The sequence below is a fragment of the Phaenicophaeus curvirostris genome, chromosome 1 (assembly GCF_032191515.1).
Source record: "Phaenicophaeus curvirostris isolate KB17595 chromosome 1, BPBGC_Pcur_1.0, whole genome shotgun sequence".
In the NCBI taxonomy this organism is placed as follows: Eukaryota; Metazoa; Chordata; class Aves; order Cuculiformes; family Cuculidae; genus Phaenicophaeus; species Phaenicophaeus curvirostris.
Window position 1 is genome coordinate 37764410 of NC_091392.1, and position 25986 is coordinate 37790395.

Below are 25986 nucleotides of genomic sequence, written 5' to 3' on the forward strand. Positions count from 1 at the left end.
TTCTGAGACATGGTTCACGTTAAAAGATTAGTGCACAATTTCAAGGGAGAAGTGCAAGCTCTGCTGGACACCTCTAATTCAGACAGGCAAATCCAGATCTACCATGTTTTCACCACAGCATTCTAAGCAGCATGATCAGTCGTGAGAACAAAATCTACCAAAACAAAACACATTGTCATGCCTATTAATTCACAAAGGCTTTTTCTTAAGCTTTTTGCAGCCTCTGCTCTAAAAGGGACTTCAGGAATATTTACTACATCAGAACTTAACTAATTTTTGCAACTGGAATTTGGATACTAATACAAGTCCATAAAACTGCTGTATTTTGAGACTGGTTTTGAAGGTTTAACCTGGCTCTGTCTAGAAACCAAGATAAACTAGTGAAACAAAAGCATGCCTGTTTTAAAACCAAACCAAAACAAAAAAACAACAAACCTAAAAAACCACAAAAAATCTCACCAGGTCCTACTGCTTCAGTACTTTGAAATAATTCCAGTATACACCAATGTAACTTGCACAGCAGTAGTTAGAAAGCTTTAAGCACATGCAACCAATCAGCTAGTAGCACTACTACTACATGTTACTCTTAAAACAACATGAATGGCTTTAGGAATGCTGGCAAATCCATATTTGGGGCTGGGGGAGGAAGGAAGGAGGAGAGGGAGGGAATAAAGAAGAAAGACATCACTGTCAGGGCTATCACACACCATTAGATGCCTCAAGTATAAGAAGCTAGCTCATTTCTTGAAGATACAATGTCTTCCAACTAGAAATGAGCTACACGTAGGTTACTTTGAGGACTTAGGCAAAAAAGTTTTTACCTTCTGTGAAGCAATACTGAAGTTGAGAGGTTGCTTTTGGAGATTCTCCAAAACAGTGCATAAATGAAAGAATGACGACATTTAATGGCATTGTAGCTCAGTTTGGGGTTTGGGTTTTTTTAATGATGCTAATAGTATCACTGAAGGAGGTCAACTGAAAGTATTTCATGTAACTAGAAGAGAAAGATATATTTCATGTTAAAATATATAGCGAAGTGGGGTGAAAAATAATTTTAAGTGAAAAGGAAGTTCCCTATGCACAGAAAAACAAATAAAGACTAGCTTCTCCCCACATCCAAATTACAGCCCTAGCATAAGTGAAAGGATTATGGTGCAAAACTATTACTATAGTGTCAGTATGATGAATGTTCTACCAAGTGTTGACATGAACTGCTCTGATTTTACTATCTTTTTTTTTTAAACATGGAAGACTGCAGCAGCACAAAATGACACCATTTTACATCAGTTGTCTTGCTTTTGCTGCTTTTCAGCAATGCATTTATTTTGGTAAGGAAAATCCACACACATTAAAATCATTTTTATTTTCTGCATTTAGACACCAAAAGTGAATGTCTTATGTTACAATTTTTCTATAGGATGGACAGAAGATTACGTATTTCGATTACTCAAAAAGCAGATAAAAAGAAAAAAAAGGTTAATCTTAACAGAAAAAGTATTGCTTTGCTACAAATTACCATGTTTGTCCCAAAGTTCACAGAAAGTAAAGCTCCCCCATAGCTATAGTCTACACAATAGTGGTACCTAGAGTAAAAAGATATTGACTATTAACTAATGTTTTCAGCTTTTTCATAAGTAGCACTTTAAGTAGTATGATTTATTGCAGTTTTGTACCAAGCAATAAGACTGAACATATGTATGCTGCAGATTTAAGCACACTAAAATGTATACATTCACTTTAAAAAATTTGTTGCTTATCACTCTTCATTGGTAGTAGTGAAGTCAGCTGCCTGCTCAACTAAGTTACACAATATAGAGTGTTTCAGCATGCTTCCACTGAGAAAAATATTCAACTGCATGAAAGTAGTAAATCTCACCTTAAAAGATGAAACTGTAGCAAACAATTCAGCAATGCCCTCTTCATACAAGAATAAAACTTCATATGGAATTTTCACGCTCTGAGAATACTTCTCTACATGAATATTCAAAGATAATCACATAAATCTGTACTGGAAAGACCTCGCTTTAAAAAAAAAAGGGAAAAAGACCACTGCTAAAGTTGGAACTTAGACTACTTCAGATAACCTTGACCCCAGAAAGTATTTTAGTAGCAAATTATATTGATGTAATTTTTATTTTCCACTCATATTTCTAATAAATAAGTTCCTCTAAGACATCTCTTGCCAATTCGATTTGTATTCAGCTCCTACAACACTGTAAGCACTAAAATGAAGGGATACATTTAAATGATGTTACACTTAAACAGGGTCACTAATATGATACTAAGACTTTTACAGAAATGCAAACAGGTTTACAGTTACATTTACTAAAAAGTTACAGTAATTCACAGAAAAGGCTGGGGTTGTACTCTCCCTACATCCTACAAGAGATCAAATTCAATTATATTGTTACTGTAAAAATGCATTAAAAATGCATTTCCCTTTATCACCTACGTTAAAATCCTCCTCCACAATAATCTATAGAAAAGTACAACTTCTTTTCTGTACAAAGGAAAAACTTTAAAAACACAGCTTCACATTTTACTACATTTTTGCCCTTCTCAGCTTTCAAGTTCTTACAAAAACAAATATACAGTTTCTCAAAAATGAATTTAAAGGATGACCACATTAAAAAAATAAAGCCTACAAAAAGTTCAAAGATCTAAAAAAATGTTACTTCTATGGCAAAGTGATCTCCAAAGTCCAAAATGTTACCGATGTCCATGTAATATTCTCTTGCTTCATTTATCCAATTTAGCAGGTTCCAATCACATTATTTCTAAGAAGTCCTTGAGCCGATGAGAGGGCAGAAGAATCATAGTTCTCTACAATTAAAAACAGGAGATCGAATCGGATGTGCCTTTCAGAAAGATACTCATTCGGCACCGTCCTGAAAGGACATACTCCGATATTGAGAGAAAGGATTTCCTTGATTAGTTTCCATAGACTGATAAACCAAAAACAAGAAGCCCAAAACAACAAGAAATAGAAGAATTTTTATCCACAGGGGAACGGAGCGTTCTTTTTTTACTGGTGGTTTCTCTGTCTTGACATCAGTTGAGGTACTATATTTTTGAAGGTACTTGGAGAAACTTTCATCCATTCTGAAGTCACTGTGCTCTATAGGCCGGCTAGCAGCTCCTTTGATTGGTTTACGGCAGCTAGCACTGTTAATAAAAAAAAATTGCACATTTTAAAAGGTATTCCAAGGTATGCGGGAAATTTTCATATAATCAAAGAATTAAAAATTATTTCTAGTGAATGCAGTACCTGAAACGTGTCAAACTAACATGTCTATCATTACTATTTTTAAAGTTAATTGTTCAGTGTTCAAACACCCTTTAAAAAACCCCTCAAACATCACTTTACAATCAATTGATTATGTGGAAAGGGTGGTGTAACAGGCAATAAAACTCCAGGAAGTGCCTCTCTAAGCGTATCTTCAATGGTTGCTTCTACAGCCCCCTGGGATTTCTAAACCGAAGATTGTCCCCGGCCAGTGAAGTATCTACTGATGGCTAAAGCCAACACACAGCTAGGAGACAAATCTAAGGGTTAAGAAACTCACATACACTACCAAGTCCTTACATACAAGTACACAAGCACAGTTTTTTTTAAAAAGTAGCACAGATTTAACTAGACTGATAGACCTCAAAACAAGAGAACAAAGCTAAGTGGTAAACAGATACACCACAGCAGCAGTAACTGGTATCATAAATCCTCCTTACAGTAAGACTTTACGCAACTGCAGCTCAAATTGAAGCTATAATTAACATGATGGAAATGCAGGAGTTTATTTCACATCTTAACACAGGGAAACCTTTTCTCTTGTTCTCTGTATAGGATAAAATTTTGTGAACTACTTCATTATCCAGAGGTTTTTTTAAATTCTTTGTTTAAATACAAAATTGCAAAGCAAAATTTAATAGCCCTTCCTACCTGCCATCCTTGTTCATGCTAAGAGTTATCTTTGACTCCAACAGAACCACTAACTAAAGGAAAAAATAGGATATTTGAAAATTCTTTTTGGTTTTCAAAAAGAAAGCTCAAATCTATGCTGAGACATCTTTCCTTAATTTAACAGCAGGCCTAAAGCAACTGCATCTATCCCAGAATTTAAATATTGTGAGCCACTACCCCAGAGAAGCCATTTCCATTTAACTTCCAGCATCCAGAAGTTCCAGTAATAACTCCTACTATAGTACTACCTCGTTCTCCCATTCCAGATTAAAATGAAGAGGGTGTTTTGGCTAACAAAACTATGTATAATAGAACAGAAGAGCTAGGTGGTTATCTCAAATTTTATTACTCTAGAGTGCAAAAACCATTCCTCAGAATCTATCAATATAATAAATAGGTTTACAAGAATTGAGAAACAAGGCCATATAAGCCTTAGAAATACCTAATTCCCGTAGGTGTTGTCACTTCGTAAGGGAACATTTCCTTAAGGATATCCCTTTCTCCTCTTCGTTCTTCTGTATGAGTTCTCTCCAGCACCTAGGAAACCAAGAACAGTTACAGACCTAACACACCACAAAACAAAATGCTCCTGCATAGCTATCTCTGTGACCATAACCATGTGCAATTGGCAAGAACGAATGAATCACCCAGTGACATTCAGGAAGTTTACTTCTTGGGGTTTAGAAGTTAGTTTAACCTTTATTAGTGCTAGTTGTCTGGAAACTTTTGGTGTCTTAAAGCATTCAGTGCTCCCCTCAGTTTCCTCTGAGACAGAGAATACGTTACATGAATACAATACACCTGCCAGCCAATGATGTGGATGATCAAAAACCTTAACCATCACCTCTATCATGGCTGTGTTGAGCAGATCACAAGATTGGTTGCGGCCAACACCATTAAAAAAGCACTGATGTGGCCAATCTGTCTCTTCTTGCTGTAATAAAACAATGCCACAAAAAGTAGAATGTTAAGAAAACTTACGTAGTTTGAAATAGAACATAGTTCTTCTCCCAAGTAACAGGGGACAGGACGAGAGGGAATGGCCTCAAGCTCCGCCAGGGGAGGTTTAGGCTGGACATCAGAAAAAAATTTTTCATGGAAGGGGTCACTGGGCACTGGAACAGGCTGCCCAGGGAGGTGGTTGAGTCCCCAACCCTGGAGCTGTTTGAAAGATGGGTGGGTGAGGTGCTGAGGGGCATGGTTTGGTCTTTGATATGAATGGTTGGACTCTATGATCCTGGGGGTCTTTTCCAACCTAGTGATTCTGTGATAGTTTTCCCACAACTTTCTATTTGACAACTGAGTCTACATTGCAGTCAACATTATAAACAAAGCAGTCCATTTCATAAATCTCAGACCCACTGGTAGAATAGGCTTCACAAGTATTAATACATGTTTTATCTACAATAACTATATGAAGCAATGAAGTCCATTTAAATTCAAGCATTATCTTGTAATGTAAAATTCCACAGTATTACAGTACTACAGTAATACAGTTAAATATACTTGCAAATGCTTTAGACAGTTCTCCAAGACACATAATTTTGACAGTTTTAATAGGTGACTGAAAGAATTACTATCTTCTCTTGGTAACTGACAGGTATTTACAGATGCTTTTTAAATTCAGGCTTTTGGGGTAATCTTATTTGATTCCCTAAATTAAGGCACATTGTGATTTTTGGGGACAGGCTGGTTTACAAGATCAAAGGTAGATAACCCAATTCTATTCTGCTTTCAAGGTATTCAAAGAATTTAAAAGAAAAAAATTACATTTTGCACAGAAAAGTAAGTAGCAGCACAAGGAGAAATAACAAATGTATTTGGCTCAGGGAAAAAAAAAAAAGAAAGAAAGAAAAAGAAAAGTAGGATTTCCACACACATCCCCGCTCAAATCTAAAAGATGAGGATAAAAAGAAGCCTATATTCTGTCTTTTATGCCATGTGATAATGCTAGTCTATTTTGATCAAGTGCCACCTGGGCAGTGACATCCATCCTCCACCCCTTCTGTTCTAAGAAGTAAGCACATACACACAAGAATCTTGTTCACAGAGAGTAAGCAAGAGCAATCTAAGTTTTAACTTATTTACTTCAGCTGTGATCAATGGTTTCTTTGGTGTTCTTCTGGGCATGTCTGAGAGTTCACTGATTGACAGTGTAGGAGCTGCATGCTTGACATTTCCAGGCACCCTATTGACAACCTGCCGAGATTCAAAATTGTTCAAACTCAGAATCAGCCAAAATACAAAATAAAAGGGGGGAAGGGGGCAGAACCAAACAACAAAACCTTTATGTGCATTAAATACACACATGTTAGGAGTTAACTCAAGAAGGTTATGTAACAGATACTCTGAAATAAGCATAGGAAACACATTGCTTATCATTCCAAGTAGTTTCTTTTAAGCTATTTAGAAATAAAAGCTATTTAGTTCACAAGAAAAGCTAAGCTTAAGAGTGGATATTCTGCATGTACTTAAATTAAGAAAATATCTGAGCTTTTAAAGTGGTTCTTCTCCACCCTCCCCCAGAAAGACATTAGATAGGACCTCAGTGCCTATACAGCCTCATCTCAACATGAGCTGCATTAGGTACTAATACCAGTACTGAATGGGTGGTTTCAAAGACTATGGAGCAGAAGACTTTTTAAGACTACCTGTTCAAAGACAATGACTCAGTCAGTAAAAATATTACAGACTAATACCACTTGCATTATTTATTAAACATATTTACTAAGCATATTTACTAGGGTCTCGTTGCTTGCAGTCAATCTAGTTTCAGCTATGGGAGTACTTGCTGTTATTACAGCATCATCTACAGGCAACTGTGCTGTAGCTTCCACCTGTTTGTTTAAAACAAATAAAAGAAAACAATTGAATAAAATAGCCACTGGGACCCTAACAGTAAGAAAAAAAGCTCATCTATTATAAAAAGCCTCTCATCACCCTTCTCCTTGGTGTTCTTCTTGACACTCTTGTAGACTCCCTAGAAAATGCCTGTAGAGGTCCACTTTTTGAAGATCCACTTGTCCAGACAGTCTCAGTAACTCCATCTTGAGAATAGGTCTATTCAAGCATCAAACACATGATCAGATACATGAAAACCAGCTTTCAGCATTGGATATCTATAACCAAAAGCCAGAACAGTATGCATACGCCAAAAGCAATGTGTCTACAATAAAAAAATGTGGATCCTAACACATTCAATAATGAATAGCTAGCTAGATTAGTAGTGTTCACCATGCTAATGACATTAAGGCACACTATTTTTCAAATACAGAACAAACTAGACAATGCCAAACAGTAAAAACTGATAATCTGCTCACTGCAATATTGTGAAATAACTAATGGTACCAGTAGTTACATCCTGTCTGGAACAGCCGATACGCTACCTTTCAGGCCCACTACACTACCTGCCTAAAAAAAAAAATTAATCTTTGAGCATACACAGAAAGGGTCACCTTATTTACTACTGACAGGGGTCTATCCTCTTCAGCAGAGATGGGAATGGTTTAGGCACAGCCACCTAGATTTCAAAAGGAACTAGCCTCCAGCTATAGGGGGCAGGAAACATTTTATCATCTTAATATTTCCACATATAGAAACAAAAATTGCAATTTTCACATAAGTGGGTTTAAACAATCAACCCTGACATAGACCTTTACAAATCTAACTAATAACACAAAGTGCCAAACTTCTATAGCCATTAACAAACACAGAACACTCCCTATTCCTTACTCCAGATTTTATGCTCAAAGAAAAAATCCTCCTCAAAAATAATTCCAAACACACTTGGAGGGAAAGGGAGATGAAGGCTTGCTTCTTCTGTATTTCATACAAGGTTTTTCCTTTTTATTTGGTTAAGAGTAGAAATAAAAATAAAAATTACCCTGTTAATATAAAAATCTTTACACAATAACACCTTATGCATTGCTGTATTATCAAGTTTTTGGAAGCTACACTCAGCACTAACTGAAGTTATACAATCTGGTACAACTGTCAAGTATAGGTCTAACAGCAGAAATAATTTCACTGGAAAAGTATTAGCCCCAAAGCAGTGTTTTAAGAGAGCATGCTGGAAAGTATCTGGGTTTTTTTTCCCCACCCCCTCAATAAATACAGTCTAGCAATGCCCTTATCTATTCCTTTGTATCTTCAAAATTATTCCAGTGAAACTAGAAGCTAAGCAGCTTTATGATTCTTAACATAAATTCTGTATAGTGGCTGCTATGCAGCCAGCAGAGGGGGCACAAGAGTTTCACTTCACTCCAAAGTTACTCAAATACTTTGAAAACCAAATGATGCAGCTTCACATACACACCTCAAGTCCAAATAAACTCAGATTTTTTTAATAGAATTGTAGACTTGAGCCAAAGTCTACAATATTCTTTTCAGTTTAAACAGACCTCTGATGAAATATCTCCCAAACCCTCTTTATATATTCACCAGACACTGGCTTCTCTTCCCTATTAAGACAAGCTTAACCTGCAACCTTCAATCATGCCTCCTAACCTCACCCCCACATATTTTCTATTTGAGAGGTAGTGTTCATTAGAAGTGTAGAGAAGAGCACTAATTTCAGAGCAGTTCCATTCAAATTCCACCCAAAAAAGCAGTAAGGCAATCCCTCCTGCTAATGGAGAGCTCCCCTGCCCCACGTGTCTGACTAGGAACAGCCCCTCCTTAGCTCTTCAGATGCTTGCCAGCCATGTGTTTTAAGAATCAAGTTCCAAGTTTTTCCTGCATGAGAAGTCTAGGAAAACAAACAGAATCTATTGCATAAGACTCATCTAGACCTCAGCAGAGTATATTCAGACAAAACTAAACCAAAAAGGTTGTCTACAGTTATAGTTATTCTCACTGTCAACTAGGCAGGCCTTTTCTGTTTACCTCAGATATTTCAACTAAACAAACCCTACTGGAATGTAATACTCCTTTTTAGGTACGCCAATATTCTATACATAACCAGAGAATGATACAATGGTGTAATGCACAAGTAGCATTCAGCACATGCTTCTAACTCTCATATTACTCACAAGCAGTGAAGCTGTAGATTATGAATTAAACTCAGCTATCACTGAGTTTTTTAGTGGGTGTATAGCACAAAATTTGTATGCCAGCAGCTGCAATGATGCTTATTTTAAGAAGTCCAGCTATACAGATAGCCAAAAAACCCCCCCCCAAAAAAACCGCTGGGAGGAGTATACTGCAGCACACACAGAATGTCACTATACAAAGTCTCAAGAAGAGAGAGTAGTTCTACACTGCTAGGACTCCTTAAAATTTTAAGGTTTTTAGCCCACTCTTTCTGTATAGTGCCATCTACTATGAAGCCTTGGGCTCCATTTTGAACTCTAACCCTGTATTCACCTACTTGATTGGAAGGGGTCATTCAAATTAGGGTTTTCTTCCAACTCCTCCAGTTTGTTACAAAGAAACAATTAAGCACAAAGGCCCAAGCTCTATCCAATTTATCTAGCCCTCCACTGCTAATTGACTAATAAGACCTACAGGCCTGCTCACCTTTCTCACTCTATTTCTTTTACACTATCCTGCTTAAACACTACCTATCTGCACTCTTTTCTTAAGAGAACAGCAACATCCATTTGTGTCAAATGACAGAATCCTTACAGCTGTGTACATCTGGACTAAGGCTTGGGCTGGACATGACCTAGAAGTGACTAACAAGTCTGTTCACACCACACTAACAACCAGTAAAGCCCCATCACTCTTCAGAGCCTCATAATCTTTGAGCCCATGTCACAGTGTGTGACAGTTGCATTAATTCTGCAGAATGAGTACGGTCACTTGACACATTAGCTGCAAACTTAAAATTCAATTTACAGGAAGAGAAAAAGAAAAAAGTGACATCTGACTAATCTTCCACTTTTATTCTCAGCAAAACATTTGCCTACACACATTTGCTGGCCAAAAGCATTGAGCTGTTCTTGGCTTTAAGCAGCGGTTAATTTTTTTGTGGAGGGGGTGAAGGGGATGATGGTGTTTTTTTGTTTTCTTTTGTTTCTCAACATAACTGTCAGGAGTGGAAAGGTAAAAGATTTAACAAGCTAGAGAGTTAGAGTTCCTGAAGAATCTGGCATCGTTTTGAAGCTAGGTCATTTTTGGATTAATGAAGTGATATATATTACTTTGATTAACTACTGGTGTTAAAATATGCAAGTCACAAAACATTTTATCTGTATTGCACAATAATGCTCATGTAAAAGATTGCAAGACAAAACACAGTAATGACCTACTGTTATTACAGTGAAAATGACAAAAAATTAAGTAAGCACTCACCACTTGAAAATGCCACAAAAATACAACACTACCTCTTCCCCTCGGTTCTCTAAGTGGGTTCCTGAAGACTAGGAAGCTTAGTTTGTCTAGAGCTGAATTAAATACCTCTATTACACTGAGGCTGGCAGGGATTTCTGGGTGAATAGTGATTTAGAAAAAAGTAATCCTTAAAATACAAGAACCTCAAGATTCAGACTCCGATTATAAAGACCATCGTGAGCAGAAGTGGCCTTGAAAAAATTAAGGAATATTTTGTGTATTTAACTACGCATTTTGATCTGCAGAAGTGAAATCCGTTCAGCTTGTACCCTAAAAATCCAATTAAAAATAAGCAAAACTAGTTATGGATCTCCATAATTATGTTATAATACCCAAGCTCACATAGCAGCACGTTACCTGCTTTAAGAGACACGCACAGCAAAAGCACGTTCGCATATACACAGACACAAGTGTATTGACCACACTGGCATTTATCATACTATAAAACAATTTTAAAAAGCCACTGATCTGGTAAAATGCATCAACCTACTACCAGGTCAGATTTTGAGTCACTATATGTTTTCTATACAAGTCCTTTACTGTAGCACAACTCCACTGCTTCTTGGTCAGATGAATAAACTGTAAACATCCTAAGGAACTTAAGCTGGGGAGCAGGGCGTTTAGAGACACTGTCATATTACAAGGGACAGATCAGCCACCAACTACCAAATCCAGAATTCAGCTGGCAGTTTGAAAAACCTGAGGAGTTTCTGTAAAATCCCTCTTTCACCAAGACAACAGGACTAGTATTATTTATAAGCAAATGACAAGTGGTATGTACAGCAAGATTCAAACTTGTTATTTGTTTTCTTCTTAGGAGAAGCTTTCCAACAAATGAATGCCTACTCTAGTACTGCTGCTACAAGCATCGTTGAGGAAAAAACATTATATAGTTAGTGTATGTGTGTACACGCACACTTCTATACATAAATATAGGCATATTCAAAAGTACACTACTTCATGTATTATATTTAAATCAGTCATTAAATAGATGTATTTAAAATGCATACATATCTACCAGATATCAACCAGATAGAAATATGATGTATGTGTATGTATTTTAAAAGATTTCTAAAGCAAACAATCTCCCCTCCCCCACAACCTTTTTCCAAACCCTTTTCTTCTCTGAAGAAACTGCTTCTTTTATTTAATCAAGTTGTTTACAAACATCCAATAGGATGACATTAGCCCATGTGACTTAAAAACCTGTCAGGTTTCCAAAGCTAAACATGTTACGGTTGCCTATTATTCTTGTCTAAGAGGTGCCACAGCAGCTGGGAAGTCAGGCAAACAGCTTTGAGCGCACAATAATTTTGAATGTATCAGACAGGCTACAAACAGCAGCTATAGTTAATTCACAAGACTTTCATGCTGTATTCAAACAGGCTTTCTGGAAAAACTTTTAAGAAACAGCATATCCCACTAAGTCCAGTATGATTATATTGCAAGTAGTAAGCTGCTCAGTAAGCACATCACCTGCAGTTAGTAGCCATTCCAGATGCCACTAAACTAAACATACCTGGTTGTGGTCAACTACTCTTCTTTGTTTGAGTGCTACCGAAACCTTCGTCTTGGCTTTCAATGGTTCTCTCTTCTCAAGCCTTAGCTCAGTCTTCGGATCTGTAACAAGTTTTAATGTAATTAGTTTCTATAATACTACTGGTTGTTGTACTAGTTTAAACCAACTGTATTTTAATAAAAATGCATTTTAAGAGACAACATAACTCTTATGAGTTATCATTTCCTTAAGAAGTTGTGAGATTCAGGTGAGTTTCTCCACTGAATGTTGAAGAACAAAGACTTTTTAAGTATAACCTTAAAGATTATTTTAAAACACTGACAAGATTTAAGTTTTGTCCTAAAAATCCTAACGGAGCAGTTCCAATTAGAACCCGGTATCAAGTTGCAATTACCTTAACTAAAGTACCATTATCCTACTGCTTGTGGTAAACGTATCAAAGCTTTTCAACATTGTTTAGGCTGTTAGCTTCGTTTCCTATAAAATAGGTCCTTCCACACAAATTCCTTTTAAATGCAGAAGGGAGAGTTGTTAGCAGTCATCTTAACAGTAAGAGGATGTATTATTTCCACCCCCTTTCTAAAATTCTAATACCACTACAACATATGTACAGTTTATTTACGAAAACTTTTTTTTTTCTTTGCAAGAGGAAGCGTGTGTTTGGTTTTGGTTTATTTTCCCAGTGATTGAACAGTTTAGTAATTAGAATGAAAGCATAGGTAAGCATAAGGAGACAGCTTTCAGTTGTGACTGGGCTTTTGGCTGTCCTAATAATGCATAAATAAATCTCTATCACCACCCCCCCCCCCCAAAGTGTAAGAGATTACAAAACCCAAAACCAAATCACACGAAATAATCATCTTCTAGCATCTGATTCAAGACAGCCTTCAAAACCTACACAGGCTTTTCTTTTTGTAAGATGTATCATGGTGCGGTTTAAGGTCTCCCCACTTCTATACCTTTTTGATATAAACTTGATGTTAAAACCAAAAAAACCCACTCCAAACTAAGTCAGTAAGGGAAGAGCTTAAGAGGGATCAAGTCACTGGAGACATTAAACGTTTTAAAAGTACAGACATTAGTGCATTATCCCATAGTAAAGATAACTACTGTAAGCGCCGTAAGACAAAACTACACTTGCATTTAAAGATGAAGTGTAAATACTAGACACTTCATGTGCAGTTCACCTACCCATCAGATCTACAGGCTTCAAACTGGGGAAAGTAGACAGAAGGGAACAGTTTAGCAGCAAAAAAAGTCTCCCTTCCCCGAGGCACCTGAATCACAGTGCTAGGACTGCATGATAAAATACAGGATTCAGATGTTTTACAGCAGTATCTTAAAGCCTCAACTAACTGCAAGGCTCTTTAGATATTTTTTCTACTGCAAGTATTATTGATGAATAATTTGAATAGTTCACATGCAAATTCCACTTAAGCCTTACCTTCTTCATTGTCACTGTACTGGTCAGAATCATTACTTCCATTCTGCCTGGTGTTCTCAGCAGTTGAGGAAACTGCAGGCAGAGGGATAGGCGCTTTCAGTTCTGGACCTTGCTCCATCAGTTTCAATAGCTTCTTCTCATACAGCTTCCTAGTAGTAGCTATAACAAGGGAAGATGTTTGTTAAGGATAATTTTCACCTTTCCTGAATTGACTGCTAGAACTTGGCTGTTATATATTCCTTGGAGATCTCCAAATGTTTTGATTTTGGTTTGGTTTGGTTTTTTTTAATTTGTCTGTATGGCCCAAAGGCATGTAGCTAACTGTTAAGGCTTCTAACTTTCTCGTTTAGGAGAACTCTTAAGATAAATTTAGACCTGTTAATACACTGGAAGATGCAAGCATTTATCTATTGCAAGGGAACTTACCTGCTTCCTGGATGTTTTGTTTCATATGCTGCAATAAACAAGTTATGCTCTCACAAAAAAAAACCCAAAACAGTGAGATTGATATCACAAGGGTGATAGTTTCCACAAAGATTCCACTACTATCCTCTTAGTCCCTTTGCCCTGGAATTACCACGCCTTCTCCTTTAGTTTAACACCTTTGCCCTGCTGACAAATTCAGTCCAATAAGCATCAGAGGTGGTACAAGTAAGCTGCAACAGCAGCTCCTGTCTGCTACATCTAGCCAGCAGGTTGCCTCACTTAATCTGAGAGGAAAGTTGTTTAAAACTAAAGTGAATTAAGTCGAGCACATCCACAACAGGACTGTGTTGACAAATATCTGCAGAGATGACTGGTGCCTGCACTGTTAGCAGCAGCGAAGTCCAACCTTGGAAGATACCACGTAAGAGGATGCCACTCTCACATGAAACAGAAGCCTTACTCTAAGGACTAAAGCTTCTACTTAGACTAAATTTGAATGTCTTTCCAGTGGACCGCATATGTAATTTTTAGTTAAATTCTTCAGAAGACTTGAGTGCTATCCAAGAAGAATAGGTTGAATGGGAAGGCACATAGAAAGAGCCAATAGAAAACGTTATGCATAAGACTTTCAATATATGTAGGACTGCAGACTCCATCACTGACACTTCCATCCACCCAAGATTTCAAGATCATTCCACAGAAAGCTCAGCATGCTACAGGTGACAGTCCTTTTTTGATGAGTTGTGAAATCAAAATCCCTTTCCATTAGGCCAGTGCACAGTCTGAAAGGTAAGGAGCTTTCCTCATAGATGAATGCCCAAAGCAGGAGATTAAGCTGAGGTCAGGACTTCTCCCATTGTAGGTTAGCATGCACTATAGAACACTAGGTTCAAGGGGCCAGGAAAGAAAAAAAAAGAAAACATTATAGCATAATGCAATGAGTCAGAAAGGCTCGAGGGAAGTGGAACTTCCACGTTCTCATTCTGTTCTCAACTCTTATGTTATCATGCAAGATGTATTTTCCATTTAAGCAGGCCCCGGATCTCATTTTCTGTATCAGAAGACATAATTACCCCAGCACTGAATGTTAACTAATGGATGCACAGCTTCAGAAGGAAAGTTGGAACATCTTCGGCTGGTCTAGAACACAAGAGGACCAAACCGTGGACTTGCTTACACTGCAATGCCTCAGTCTTCTCAATGTATATAGTTCAAGGAAAACATCTTAAGTGGAATTGCAACAGTATCACTACTACACTTAATAAGCAACTGGAGAGAAGCTTTGAGCACTCAGAACAGATTTAATGAGAAATAGGTTGAACACATGAATATTTGCTAGTTCAGTTGACCTACCTACAATTGGGCCTGGATTTATTCCATACTTCACAAGTTGCTCTTGAAGATCTTCATTACTCATCTCCGTTATATCTAGCTCATCCTTCTCCTCCGGCCTGGGTTTGTCAGTTTTCTTTGTTGCTTTCTGTGAGTGTGTGAGGGAGAAACAAGAGAGTTTCCAGTTAATAGAGAACAGGTCTTTTTCTGTTAAGGGAAAAGGAAAATATGAGAGTCCTAAACATACAAAGCTAGGAAAAGTTCACCACCACCACCACCTTTAAAGCCTACATGAAACACACCAAACATTTACACTTACTAAACAAACATGCATTAATTTCCTACTTGTATAAGGCAATACCCATAACCAAGCTCCTCTATTGTGGAACAAAACCACCCAAACACACAAAACTTACTTATTATTCTGATCTTGTGTTTTAATTTGAAGTATACAACAAGAGAGGACTTCTTTCCTTTGACTGGAGAGGTAAGCTTCTAGTTGTTTTGCCATCACTACACTAAGCTAGAAATATTTAAATTCCATTGACATTTCTTCACTTTATTCTACCTAGGAGGTCAACACTTCTTTCTCTAACGATATGGGAGGAGTTCTTCAGTAGCCAGAGCCTCTCAACCAAGTTCCCAAAGTGAGCGCAGGAAAGGCAAAGCCAGAAACACCCTCAAATTTTCAAAATCCTGCCTGGCTGCTTATGCCTCTGCTACTGTAGCTCTTAAGTCCTAAGGATGATCAGAGGGCTGGAGCACCTTCCCTATGAGGACAGGCTGAGAGAGTTGGGGTTGTTCAGCCTGGAGAAGAGAAGGATCTGAGGAGACCTTATAGAGACCTTCCAGTCCCTGAAAGGAGCAAGAAAGCTAGAGAGGGAGTATTCATAAAGACTTGTGGTGATAGGACAAGGGGGAATGGGTATAAATTGGAGAGAGGCAGATTTAGATTAGACATTAGGAAGAATTTCTTCACCATGAGAGTAGTGAGACTCTGGAACAGGTTACTACGGGAGGTTGCAGATGCCCCATCCCTAGAAGTTTTTAAGGCCAAGTTGGATGGGGCCTTGGGTAACCTGATATAGTGGGATGTCCCTACCCGTGGCAGGGGGGTTGGAATTAGATGATCTTTAAGGTCCCGTCCAACCCTAACTATTCCATGATTCTAAACTCAACTCTGGCAACACTTGAACAGTTGGCAGCACACCACCACCACATACAGATGGTTATCAAAATCATCTGCTAACATGCTACTCCTAAATTAGCAGTTTCCGCTATATCCAAACAGAGTGATCATAACATTTGTTCAGTTTGGGAAGCCTTTTTTACTACAATAGACATATCAAGCTCCAAGATCTGCAAGAAAACGAGGAGGTAAGGCAGAAAAAGTACACTTAAGATCTGCTTGTTCTCAACTAAGATGGATCTTGATATTGCTTTGAAATACATATTTGTATCTCAAAGTTGTAGGATATAAACAGATACATGTTCTACACTAAACATTTTTTTCAACTTGGTTGCCCAGAGGCCCTTTCTGGGTTTTCTGGTGCTTACCACAAACTAAAATTCCAAATAGAAATACATTTTAACACTCCCAATTAAGGGTGGTGGAGTTTTTTTTGTTATATTTAGTAAGATAGCCCTAAAAAACTAAGATGACTGACATGAGTCAATATCTAGCTAGCCATTAATGCCAGTTCAATACTGGTTAGCATGCAAGCTTGGGTTTGCCCCAAATGCCTTCAAAGCTAAACAGGGAGTGTATGAGGATTTCCCAAATATAATCAACTCCTAATTAAATTACATCTTCCTCCTACTCCTGGATTGTGAGAATAACAACACGATGAGCTTAAAAAAAAAAAATCTGTTACTAAAAAGCAACAATCTCCAAAAGCTCATGCTATTTCTTAATTCTAAGAAAGAGACTACAAGCAGCCTGAAGAAAGGATAAAGCTCACTAAAGCTTTATCGCAGATTTGACTGATCACAGACTTACAACTCACTATCAATCACTCCACTCCTTTATAACAGAAAAAGCTAATTAGTTTTTGAAACAATTGAGCCTACATACCTCCTACACAAAAGAACAACCAACCTGCAGTTATAGGAGACTAATGTTTACTTTTGAATGTGTGGCTATAACACTATTTCAAGTAAAAAATCCCACCAACAAGAATCTCATTTCGGTGTACTTTTTTTCTGAACTACTTAACTGTCCAAATAGTAGAAAAGAGTTCCAAAACACATGCTGGGTTTTCTTGTTGGGATCTGTTTAGACTATTGACACCTCTGCTGTTTGCACACATCACCAAGCAGATTAACTAAGATGCTACTTCATATTTCAGAAAAAAACTACCACCACAGTGCAGGAAATAAACATTTCAATAGTATTTTAAATTAGGTTTCCAGTTTTTAAAATATATCTCTGCCTTCATATAACTTAGATATCACAGACAAGACTATAACAACATACACTAGAAAAACTATGCAGCATGCTACTAGATATTTTACAGAGATCTTAACTACTAGGAATCTAACTGCAACTAATGAGTGTTATGGTCCTCTAACGCAAGTAAACTCACATATCTCATTTTATTTTTGATATTTTTTTTTTTCTTCCAAGTACCATTTTGCTTCTTCCTGCATTATTACCACATATTCAGACCACCAGAATTAGTCAGTTTCACCAGAGAAAAAGGCAGGGTGGGGATGAAAAGCTGAAGGCAATCTGTGTTCTTCAATTACCTTGTGCTCTCTGCAAGGTCTTCAACTTTCACTTTTGCATACCTATTCTCCTTAAAGCAGAAGCAAATTAACTTCACTTGTACAAGCAGAAAGCTGTCATTTAACTACTCGCTGATCACAAGATCATTCCCTAGGAACATAAGGCAGGACAGAAGAATCTCTCATACCTTGCCTGTAGTAAGACAGCATTAACCTCAGGAACAACATTAACTTTATTTATCTCTATTAAACTTCAATGCACTACTACATTTTCTGTGCATCATCACGATTTATCAATGGGACTACTCTGAGACAGATCAAAAGAGCTAGTCTTAAAATTTATCATTGCAAATTAAAACTAACCAAAAAAACTACATCCACATCTTCCTGATCAGGTGGCCACTACTAAAATCAGTCTTACTGTGGTGCACTGGTGAAGTGCTTAAAAAGAAATTGTGGGAAATACCAGGATTTGCCAAATTAAGGTGGTGCAGCTCACCACTTTGCATGTAATGCACGTTCTTGCCACACTGTAACCAGACGCACTTACAGTCATTGCCACTTTTTAGATAACAGCAGATAGAAGAGGACCTGCATATTTCACTTGAGAGATTTGTTCATATCAAAGAGACAGCAAGTGACACCAGTCAGGCTCAGTTTCAGATTAATTAGGACCCAGTCGCTCAAACAAGTACTGAAGTGAATTATAAACATGGGGCTCCCACACACCACACAGTTCTATGGCCACAGGAAAACAATAGCGTAAGAGAAATTCATCTTCTCAGTGTGTCATCTCTCCACAGCTAAAAAACTTCCACCATCTTTCACTAATGGAAAGATCAGAAAACTTAAGTGATGAGCATTCAGACCCGGAAGCTAATATCTTAACTCATCTTTGGCATTCCTGCTGAACAGAAATCCAACAGCCACAGACCGTTTTATCAGACAAATTTTACAGCTACCTTTACTAGTTTTAGCACTACCCTACCAAACAGAAGCATAAGTAACAACTAGAAAAGACATTACATAATAAAACATGAAACTATAAGACATAAGAAGCACTGTCAAATACCAAGTTAAATGGCACCTACATCAGGATATTCAAGGACTTTAACCCCAAACAGGTGCAGCTTCGTCACTAGAAGCAGAAAGGCTCATGGCTTCTTCACTGTTTCTCTGAAAGAGGTTAAGATAGGCTAAGAAAGCCTCAATCATGCCAATGCAGTGCTCTTTACTCTCCGGTTTATACATTGTCCTCTCTGACAACAAACAGTATTTCTCTTGGGCAAAGAGAAGATAAGGAACTACACATGCCCAGTCTCAATAACAGACTAACACTGTGAAGTACAGAGGTTTGTATTCACCTCGCACTTTTTATTCTATCGTTACTAAACACTTCCTGCAACAGATTTTTTTTTTTAAAAAAAGAACAAGTCCTGCTGAACTTTCTAACCTCAAACACCTCGAGACAATACTGGCCAAAAGCTACAGGACAACCAAAGTAAACAAGGGAAAGGAAATTATGCAGCAGTAATTCAGAGATATCAACACACTCAGCTTCAAGAACTCTCTAGCTTACTAAGCGCCAGACTTAGAATTCCCAAGCCTAGGTACAGTAACAGTCCTAAATTACAAGATTAGGGACTACTTAACCCTTCTACCTCCTCCTCCTTCTCCTGGACATTAAATTCCATGTTACTCAGTGAAGGGAATGTACCCACTCTGAAAACACATGAATGCTGTAAAACAAAGCTTTTTCCAGAGAACCTAAGTGAAAGAAGGGAAAAAAAAAAATGACAAAAAACCAAAGAAAGAAACCAAACTGACAGATGGTCTCATGGCTCAATCAACTGAATGCTGACCTGTAGACCTGGCTTGCATATATGACCCTGCTGAACAACTGACATGCACTACTATACAAAAATTATTTCAACCGGATTATTTCATTCAAATATAACCACTGTCACTACACCAGCACTCCAGCAAGCATGTCTCCCTAGTTCATGAGTCTAGAACAGCACGTCTTAAGGTGCAGAACAGCATGGCAGGATGTCTCACTGCAGCAGGTGGTACTCAGTCACCTCAGCCCTACTGTCCACATTTTTCTTTCAGACAGCTGATGAATGTCATTTAAAAGGCCACAAATGTCTAAATCTATGTGAAGCACATTATAACTAAGAGACACAGCCACATAAGAAACACGAAACAGATTCTCTTCCTTCAGCAGGCAGCATATATGCTTTACATTCTCTCACAGATGCCAGTGTGCAGTTTCACCCCCCACACTCCTTATCTTCATTAACTACCACTTCACCTTTGTTAACTACCAATTTTATTACTACCTTCCTTTTTCCAGTAGGGAAAGGGTTAAAACCATACAGTCACCTCAGCTACAAGTGCTATCACTACCACGCCATTCTGACCATAAAGAGCTGAAGCAAGCTCTAAATTTACTTGACTATTTGTTTAAAACAACAACAAACCCCATCTTTACCTGACAGGTCCCTTCGGTAAACCTCTGAACAGGCCTTTCAGGTCCAGATGCTGTCATCATATCTTCACTGACAGAAGTGAGGGGCAGACATCTGACTGATCTTTTCCAAATCACCACTTTAAAGGTCAAAATATCATTCAGTTGCTTTAGAAGAGACTGTGTCAGGACATGAAGTGCACAAATGAACTAAGTCATAAAACCCTACATATCCTGAGGTCTGCGCAGCTCCTGTTTAGCAACAGTGTCAAGATGATATTTTTGGTATGTGCTTTAAAACAATATTCCTAAAGAGGCAAAAATGCCATTTCATAGTTATTTTTCCTTTGAGCCACCTATCCTGACATTCAGCCTGTAACTAACCAGGACCAGGAATATCCAGATGCAGATGATCTCCTCTACGCCAAAAAGGGTGTCTCTAGCTACTACCATATCACTATGCTAAGCAGACTTAGAAGAAAGAAGTTGCTGAAAACTTTTAGTAGAGCTGGAGAAGCTGGCTCCTCCAGACAATATTATCAGACTGAAACCCAAACAAGTATGATTTTAAAAGCTTTTTCTCTCCCTCCTCTCCCCATAAAGGTATATAGCCAAAATAAGCTCTTCATGCTTTCCCTATCCCCGCCAAATAAAAGAACTATTACATCTAGAGATGTGTATATTTAAAATTACCCTTCTAAATACTTGATAGGAAAGCTCTTTAAAAGAAAAAACAACTTGGTGAGCTTTAGCCCAAATATAAGTAAGATAGAATGTTATGTATTTGACAGCATTTGAAGTCATCTACAAAGCAGACTGCACTCTATGCAATAGAAGAGGGTTTTGCTGTGTTACATCACAAAGCATAAAACCACTGAATTTTGCCAGGGAGAAGTTAGATCTTACTGCAATAAAATAGTTTTTAACTTTAGGTTCAAAAAAAGATAAGTTTTGATCTGCTCATACACACATGTTAATCATCCATATGTTCAGTGCTGCATCAGAATAAAACCAGGTCAAAATAAACCCACAAAAGTATAAATGAGACAGTAGCAACATCACTGTGGATGCATCACACTTGTCTCACAACACATCAATTCTACATCACTAGCATGTTAAGGTGTTTATTTGTTCTGAGAGAAATATAGGTTGGATGCAGTATTGATAAAGCTGTGTTGGAAGAGCAATGCATCTAAAAGATGTCATTTGTAGTAGAATTAGAACTATAGGGTTTTGTCTCAGTGCTGCACAACTTATCAATAGAAAATCATAGAATCATACAATAGTTTGGGTTGGAAGGGACCTTAAAGACCATCCAGTTCCAACCCAACTGCCACAGGCAGGGACATGTCCCACTAGATCAGGCTGCCCAAGGCCTCATCCAACCTGGCCTTGAACACCTCCAGGGATGGGGCAGCCACAGCTCCCCTGGGCAACCTGTGCCCGTGCCTCACCACCCACACTGTGAAGAAATTTTTCCTTACCTCAAGCCTATATTGCCTCTCTTGTTTATACCCATTGCCCCTAGCCCTGTCACTACTAGCCTTTGTAAACAGTCCGTCCCCAGCCTTCCCGTAGACCCCTTCACTGGAAGGTCACTATAAGGTCTCCTCAGAGCCTTCTCTTCTCCAGGCTGAATAACCCCAACTCTCCCAGCCTGTCCTCATATGGGAGGTGCACCTAAATAGATTATCAAATGCCCAGAACTCAGAAAAAAAAAAACCACTAAAATGACACCTTAGACAGTTTAAAATCACTAATGACTGCAGCAGCGTCACATTAACCGTCAGTATCAAAGATCAGGTGCAGCTTTCCTGCCTTTTCAATGGCTGCAACGTGGATTCTGGGAGCACCCCTTGCAACCCGTTTCTCACACCCATTTTAAGAGAAAGGCCTCCAGCCCCCGCTGGCGAGCTGACAGACGCCGCAGAGGTCCCGATTCCAGCAGGAGCGGCTCAAGCGGAGCCGCCAGCCCCGCGCCCCCTGGAGGCAGCGGCTGCGGGCCGGGCCCGGCCAGCGCTCCTTCCACCCGGGGGAGGCCCCAGAGCCGGCGGGGGGAGCGCTCAGCATTGCCCCAGGGCCATGGGGCAAGCCGGGACCTCCCGCCCTCACACCAACACGGTATCCTGACTACAATCCGGTTTTTTACACTAAAAGCCGTATTCAACAATATATTTTGTGTTTCTTTGCTAGCCTGTGCCCACAAAGTAAGGACAGGCTGGTTTTTGACTGTGATCCCAATACTTTCAGAGGACTGGAGCGCAGAGGGCTGCTCGCACAAGAAGATTCGGATTTCAGCAGGCAGGCACACACGTTCGGTTCTCACAACTGCTGCGCTGGTATTACTACTGAATAAGCACATACTTGAGAAGGAGATTACATCCCTCGTTTGCATTGCTCTTTATTAATAAGTACCCATTACTTTGTTCCATGAGCAATTCCAGCCCTTTTCTACCTCTCCCTCTGCACATCCAGCATTCATTCATTCACCCCAGCAGTGGGAGTGAGTCTTCACTACCAAATCAATTTGTTTGGTTTGACCATTTCATATGGGAGGGGTTTGTTTGGTTTGTTTGTTCGGGTTTGTATGTTTTGTTTTGTTTCGGTTGTTTGTTTGTTTGTTTTTAAAGATTATACAGTATTAAGCTATACCCAAAGAAACAGCAAAAAGCAAGGAACAGCTGAAAGCACAGTGGGACAGAACCCTCTAAATGCAAACCTATGTAAATGTTCTTTGAAATGCTTTTACAAGTTAATACTAGCCCTGGCTGAGTCATCTGGATTGAAGACACTTGCAATTTTCAAGTTAAACAGTATTCAAATTTTTAGAGTGATACAGGAAACACAATACAGCAGTCCCAATTTTCTAACCCCACAGAAGACAACTTGGCAATATAGTAATTTTAGTGTCCTAGAAACATTAAGTTGACTGCATAAGTACGAAACAGCTGGTTTACATCATCCCCCCTCCCCCATACACAAACCAATACTACAATTTAAGACCTGTAATATCCATAAAAACAGAACTAAAAACATTGCAAATTTGTTACTTGGATCACAACCTATTAACAGAAAAGAGCCATGTTATTACACCAGTACACATTAGAAAGTTCTTTTATTTCCTTATGCACCCAGTGCAAATTGTTTTCCGATCCTTTTAAGTATACCCATAAAAGCAATATCTACGATAAAACAAAGGAGTTACACAGTGGAGTGAAAGACAGAGGATGCTGAATTCACCTTTGTTTCTAGAGTCCACAAAGTGACTTACAGGAAATATGAGATTTCTTCACTTTCCCCCTCTTTCCTGTAATGTCTTCCAGATTCAGCTTCTCCCTTTTGCCCCTAATTTCTAGTTTCTTCTCTTTCAGAGATATGAACGCTTTCCCTCCTGTCCTCTCAATCTTATCAAGATATTTCACTTTCTTTCCATACCAGAATCCCTCTCCCCTAGATATCAAACTTCCTTCACTCTGCCTCTCTCTTACAGTCGTGTTGGGGCAAGTCACTCTGCAGACCTGTGTGTTACTCTTTTGGAAGAGGAGTTGACCAGAAAAGCAGCCTTACGCCAGAAGGCATTAACAGGGACAACTGCCACTCAAGCTACAAGCAGTTTCAGAACTATCTAAGCTGTACTAAGCAGACAACAAGCACGCATAAAATAAGATTTTGTAGGGGGAGGAGGGGGAAGGAGGGAAGAGTAGAGAGGTAGGGGAGGGAGGCAATGGACCCAAATCCAAGCAACTGTCACTAGACTACACAATGAAATTTTGGAAGTTACAATACACTGCTTCGATATTAACACACAAGACTAGAAGAAAGCACACAGCAGCTTCCAGACATTGTTAACAAAAGTGTAAGAGTACCACCCATTCTGTAAACATCAGAAAAGTCACCTTTAATTGTTTAAGCTTAAGCACTGGAAAAAAATCATATCTAGGAACTTCAGCAGCTGTTTTCCCTCTCCTACAAATGTGAAACACATCAGATTCAAGCGCATCCTATTTTACTCCAAAGTACTTTATGCACACTACAGGCAGACATTTTTTAAGTTAAAGTATTAAAGACCTTCAAAGGAGTATATTTCTCTGACCTCTCTGTACAAATGAGCTTTGAAAGACAGTATTTCAGATACAATACTTGCAATATCACAAACACTACAACTCTGGTAGCCCGCAATAATTATACAAGTCTTCAGATGAGACCAGGCAGCTTAGAGTTGCGAATTAAAAGACTGCTTTCTCAATATATGCAAATCTACAGACCGCTTGAAGTGAAAAGGAAATCATGTTTTCCCAAAGGGAAAAGTTCCAAATGGCATCAGGCCCCCACTCTTTCCTTACACGATAAAGGAACTTACTTCTAAGAAAGCAAGTAACTGGACGAACTAAACATGCAGCAGAGGTGCTTTGCTATAAAACACACGATCAGAGACACGAGAGGCAGCTACATTAAGCAGACCCTCTTTACGGTGAGTAGTCCACTTCATTAAACAAAACCAAACAAGCTTTCCTTCACAGCTTCATCCTTTTGTCTGGAGGTTATTTACACAGAAGAGTGCTGCTTCAGTACAACTGAGGAGCCTTCTTTCTAAAGTAAGGTGCAGCCTCACAGAGACTTTTTTCTTGCCTGATTCCTCCAACACTCAAGCAGAATCATAGAATAGTTTGGGTTGGAAGGAACCTCAAAGATCATCCAGACAAGAGCAACGAAGCGGGTGAAGGGGCTGGAGAACAAATTTTATGATGAGCGGCTGAGGGAGCTGGGGGCATTTAGCCTAAAGGAGGCTGAGGGGAGACCTTATTGCTCTCTACAACAACCTGAAAGGTGGTTGTAGAGAGGAGGGAGCTGGCCTCTTCTCCCAGGTGACAGGGGTCAGGACAAGGGGGAGACAAGGGGGAATGGCCTCAAGCTGCACCAGGGGAGGTTCAGAGTGAATATCAGAAAAAAAGTTTTCACCGAAAGGGTCAATGGCAGAGTCTGCTCAGGGAAGTGGTCGAGCCACCGTCCCTAGAGGTGTTTAAAAAACAGGTGGATGAGGTGCTCAGGGACACGGCTTAGTGGCAGATAGGAACGGTTGGACTCGATGATCCACGAGGTCTTTTCAGACCCGGCGATTCTATGATTCTATGATCTAGTTCCAAGCTGCGATGGGCAGGGACACTTTCCACCAGGCCGGGCTGCCAAGAGCCCCATCCAGCCTGGCCTCGAACCCCTCCAGGGACAGGGCACCCGCACCTCCCCTGGGAAACCAGTGCCAGCGCCTCGCTCCCACCGCCCCCCTCACCAATTCCCCTTACGCCGAGCCTCAACCCGCCCCTCCGCGGCCACACGCGGCGAGGGCCGGGGCTGCGGTTCCCGCAGGGGGAGCCGCGGTGCCCCCGGCCGGCGGGACTCACCCTGCCGGCGGCGGCGCGGCCGCGGGCGCCCAGGGGGGTGGGTTCTCGCTCCTCGTCGCTGGAGAAATCGGGCTGCGCGGCGGCGGGCGGGTTGCGGGCGGTGAGGTGCTGCAGGTAGAGCTGCACGTACACGTCCTTGCGCTGCTCGCCGCCCGGCAGGCTCACATTGTTGGCGATCAGCTCGCTCTTCAGCTTCTCCTTGGTCAGCACCGACGGGTCCGACAGGAACTCGGGCATCGCCGCCGCCCGCCGCCCGCTTCGGCCCCAACAAAGCGCGGCGCGGGGCGGGGGGGAAAGAAGGAGGAGGAGAAGGCGGAGAAAGGAGGAGGAGAGCTCGGCTGCCCCGAGCTGGGCTCCGCGGCAGCCAGGCGCGCACCG

The 25986-nt window shown here is 39.7% G+C and overlaps 1 protein-coding gene across 7 annotated transcripts; it reads right to left on the bottom strand.

The window, feature by feature from the left end:
• Window positions 1-1287: 1287 nt before the first annotated feature.
• Window positions 1288-25984, bottom strand: TMPO (thymopoietin). 7 transcript variants are annotated; one of them, XM_069852886.1, is made up of 10 exons: window positions 25609-25979; window positions 15034-15160; window positions 13255-13413; window positions 11811-11911; window positions 6899-7018; window positions 6700-6795; window positions 6047-6157; window positions 4803-4892; window positions 4401-4495; window positions 1288-3165 (listed from the first exon to the last, which is right to left on the bottom strand). In XM_069852886.1, exons 1-10 carry the CDS (start codon window positions 25843-25845, stop codon window positions 2874-2876), a joined length of 1428 nt encoding a protein of 475 aa, XP_069708987.1. In that variant the 5' UTR covers window positions 25846-25979; the 3' UTR covers window positions 1288-2873. The 7 variants fall into 7 exon arrangements, with proteins under 7 accessions (XP_069708987.1, XP_069709006.1, XP_069708996.1 ...); XM_069852905.1 differs by lacking the exon at window positions 6899-7018 and having other exon boundaries at window positions 25609-25984; XM_069852895.1 differs by lacking the exon at window positions 4803-4892 and having other exon boundaries at window positions 25609-25974.
• Window positions 25985-25986: the final 2 nt, after the last annotated feature.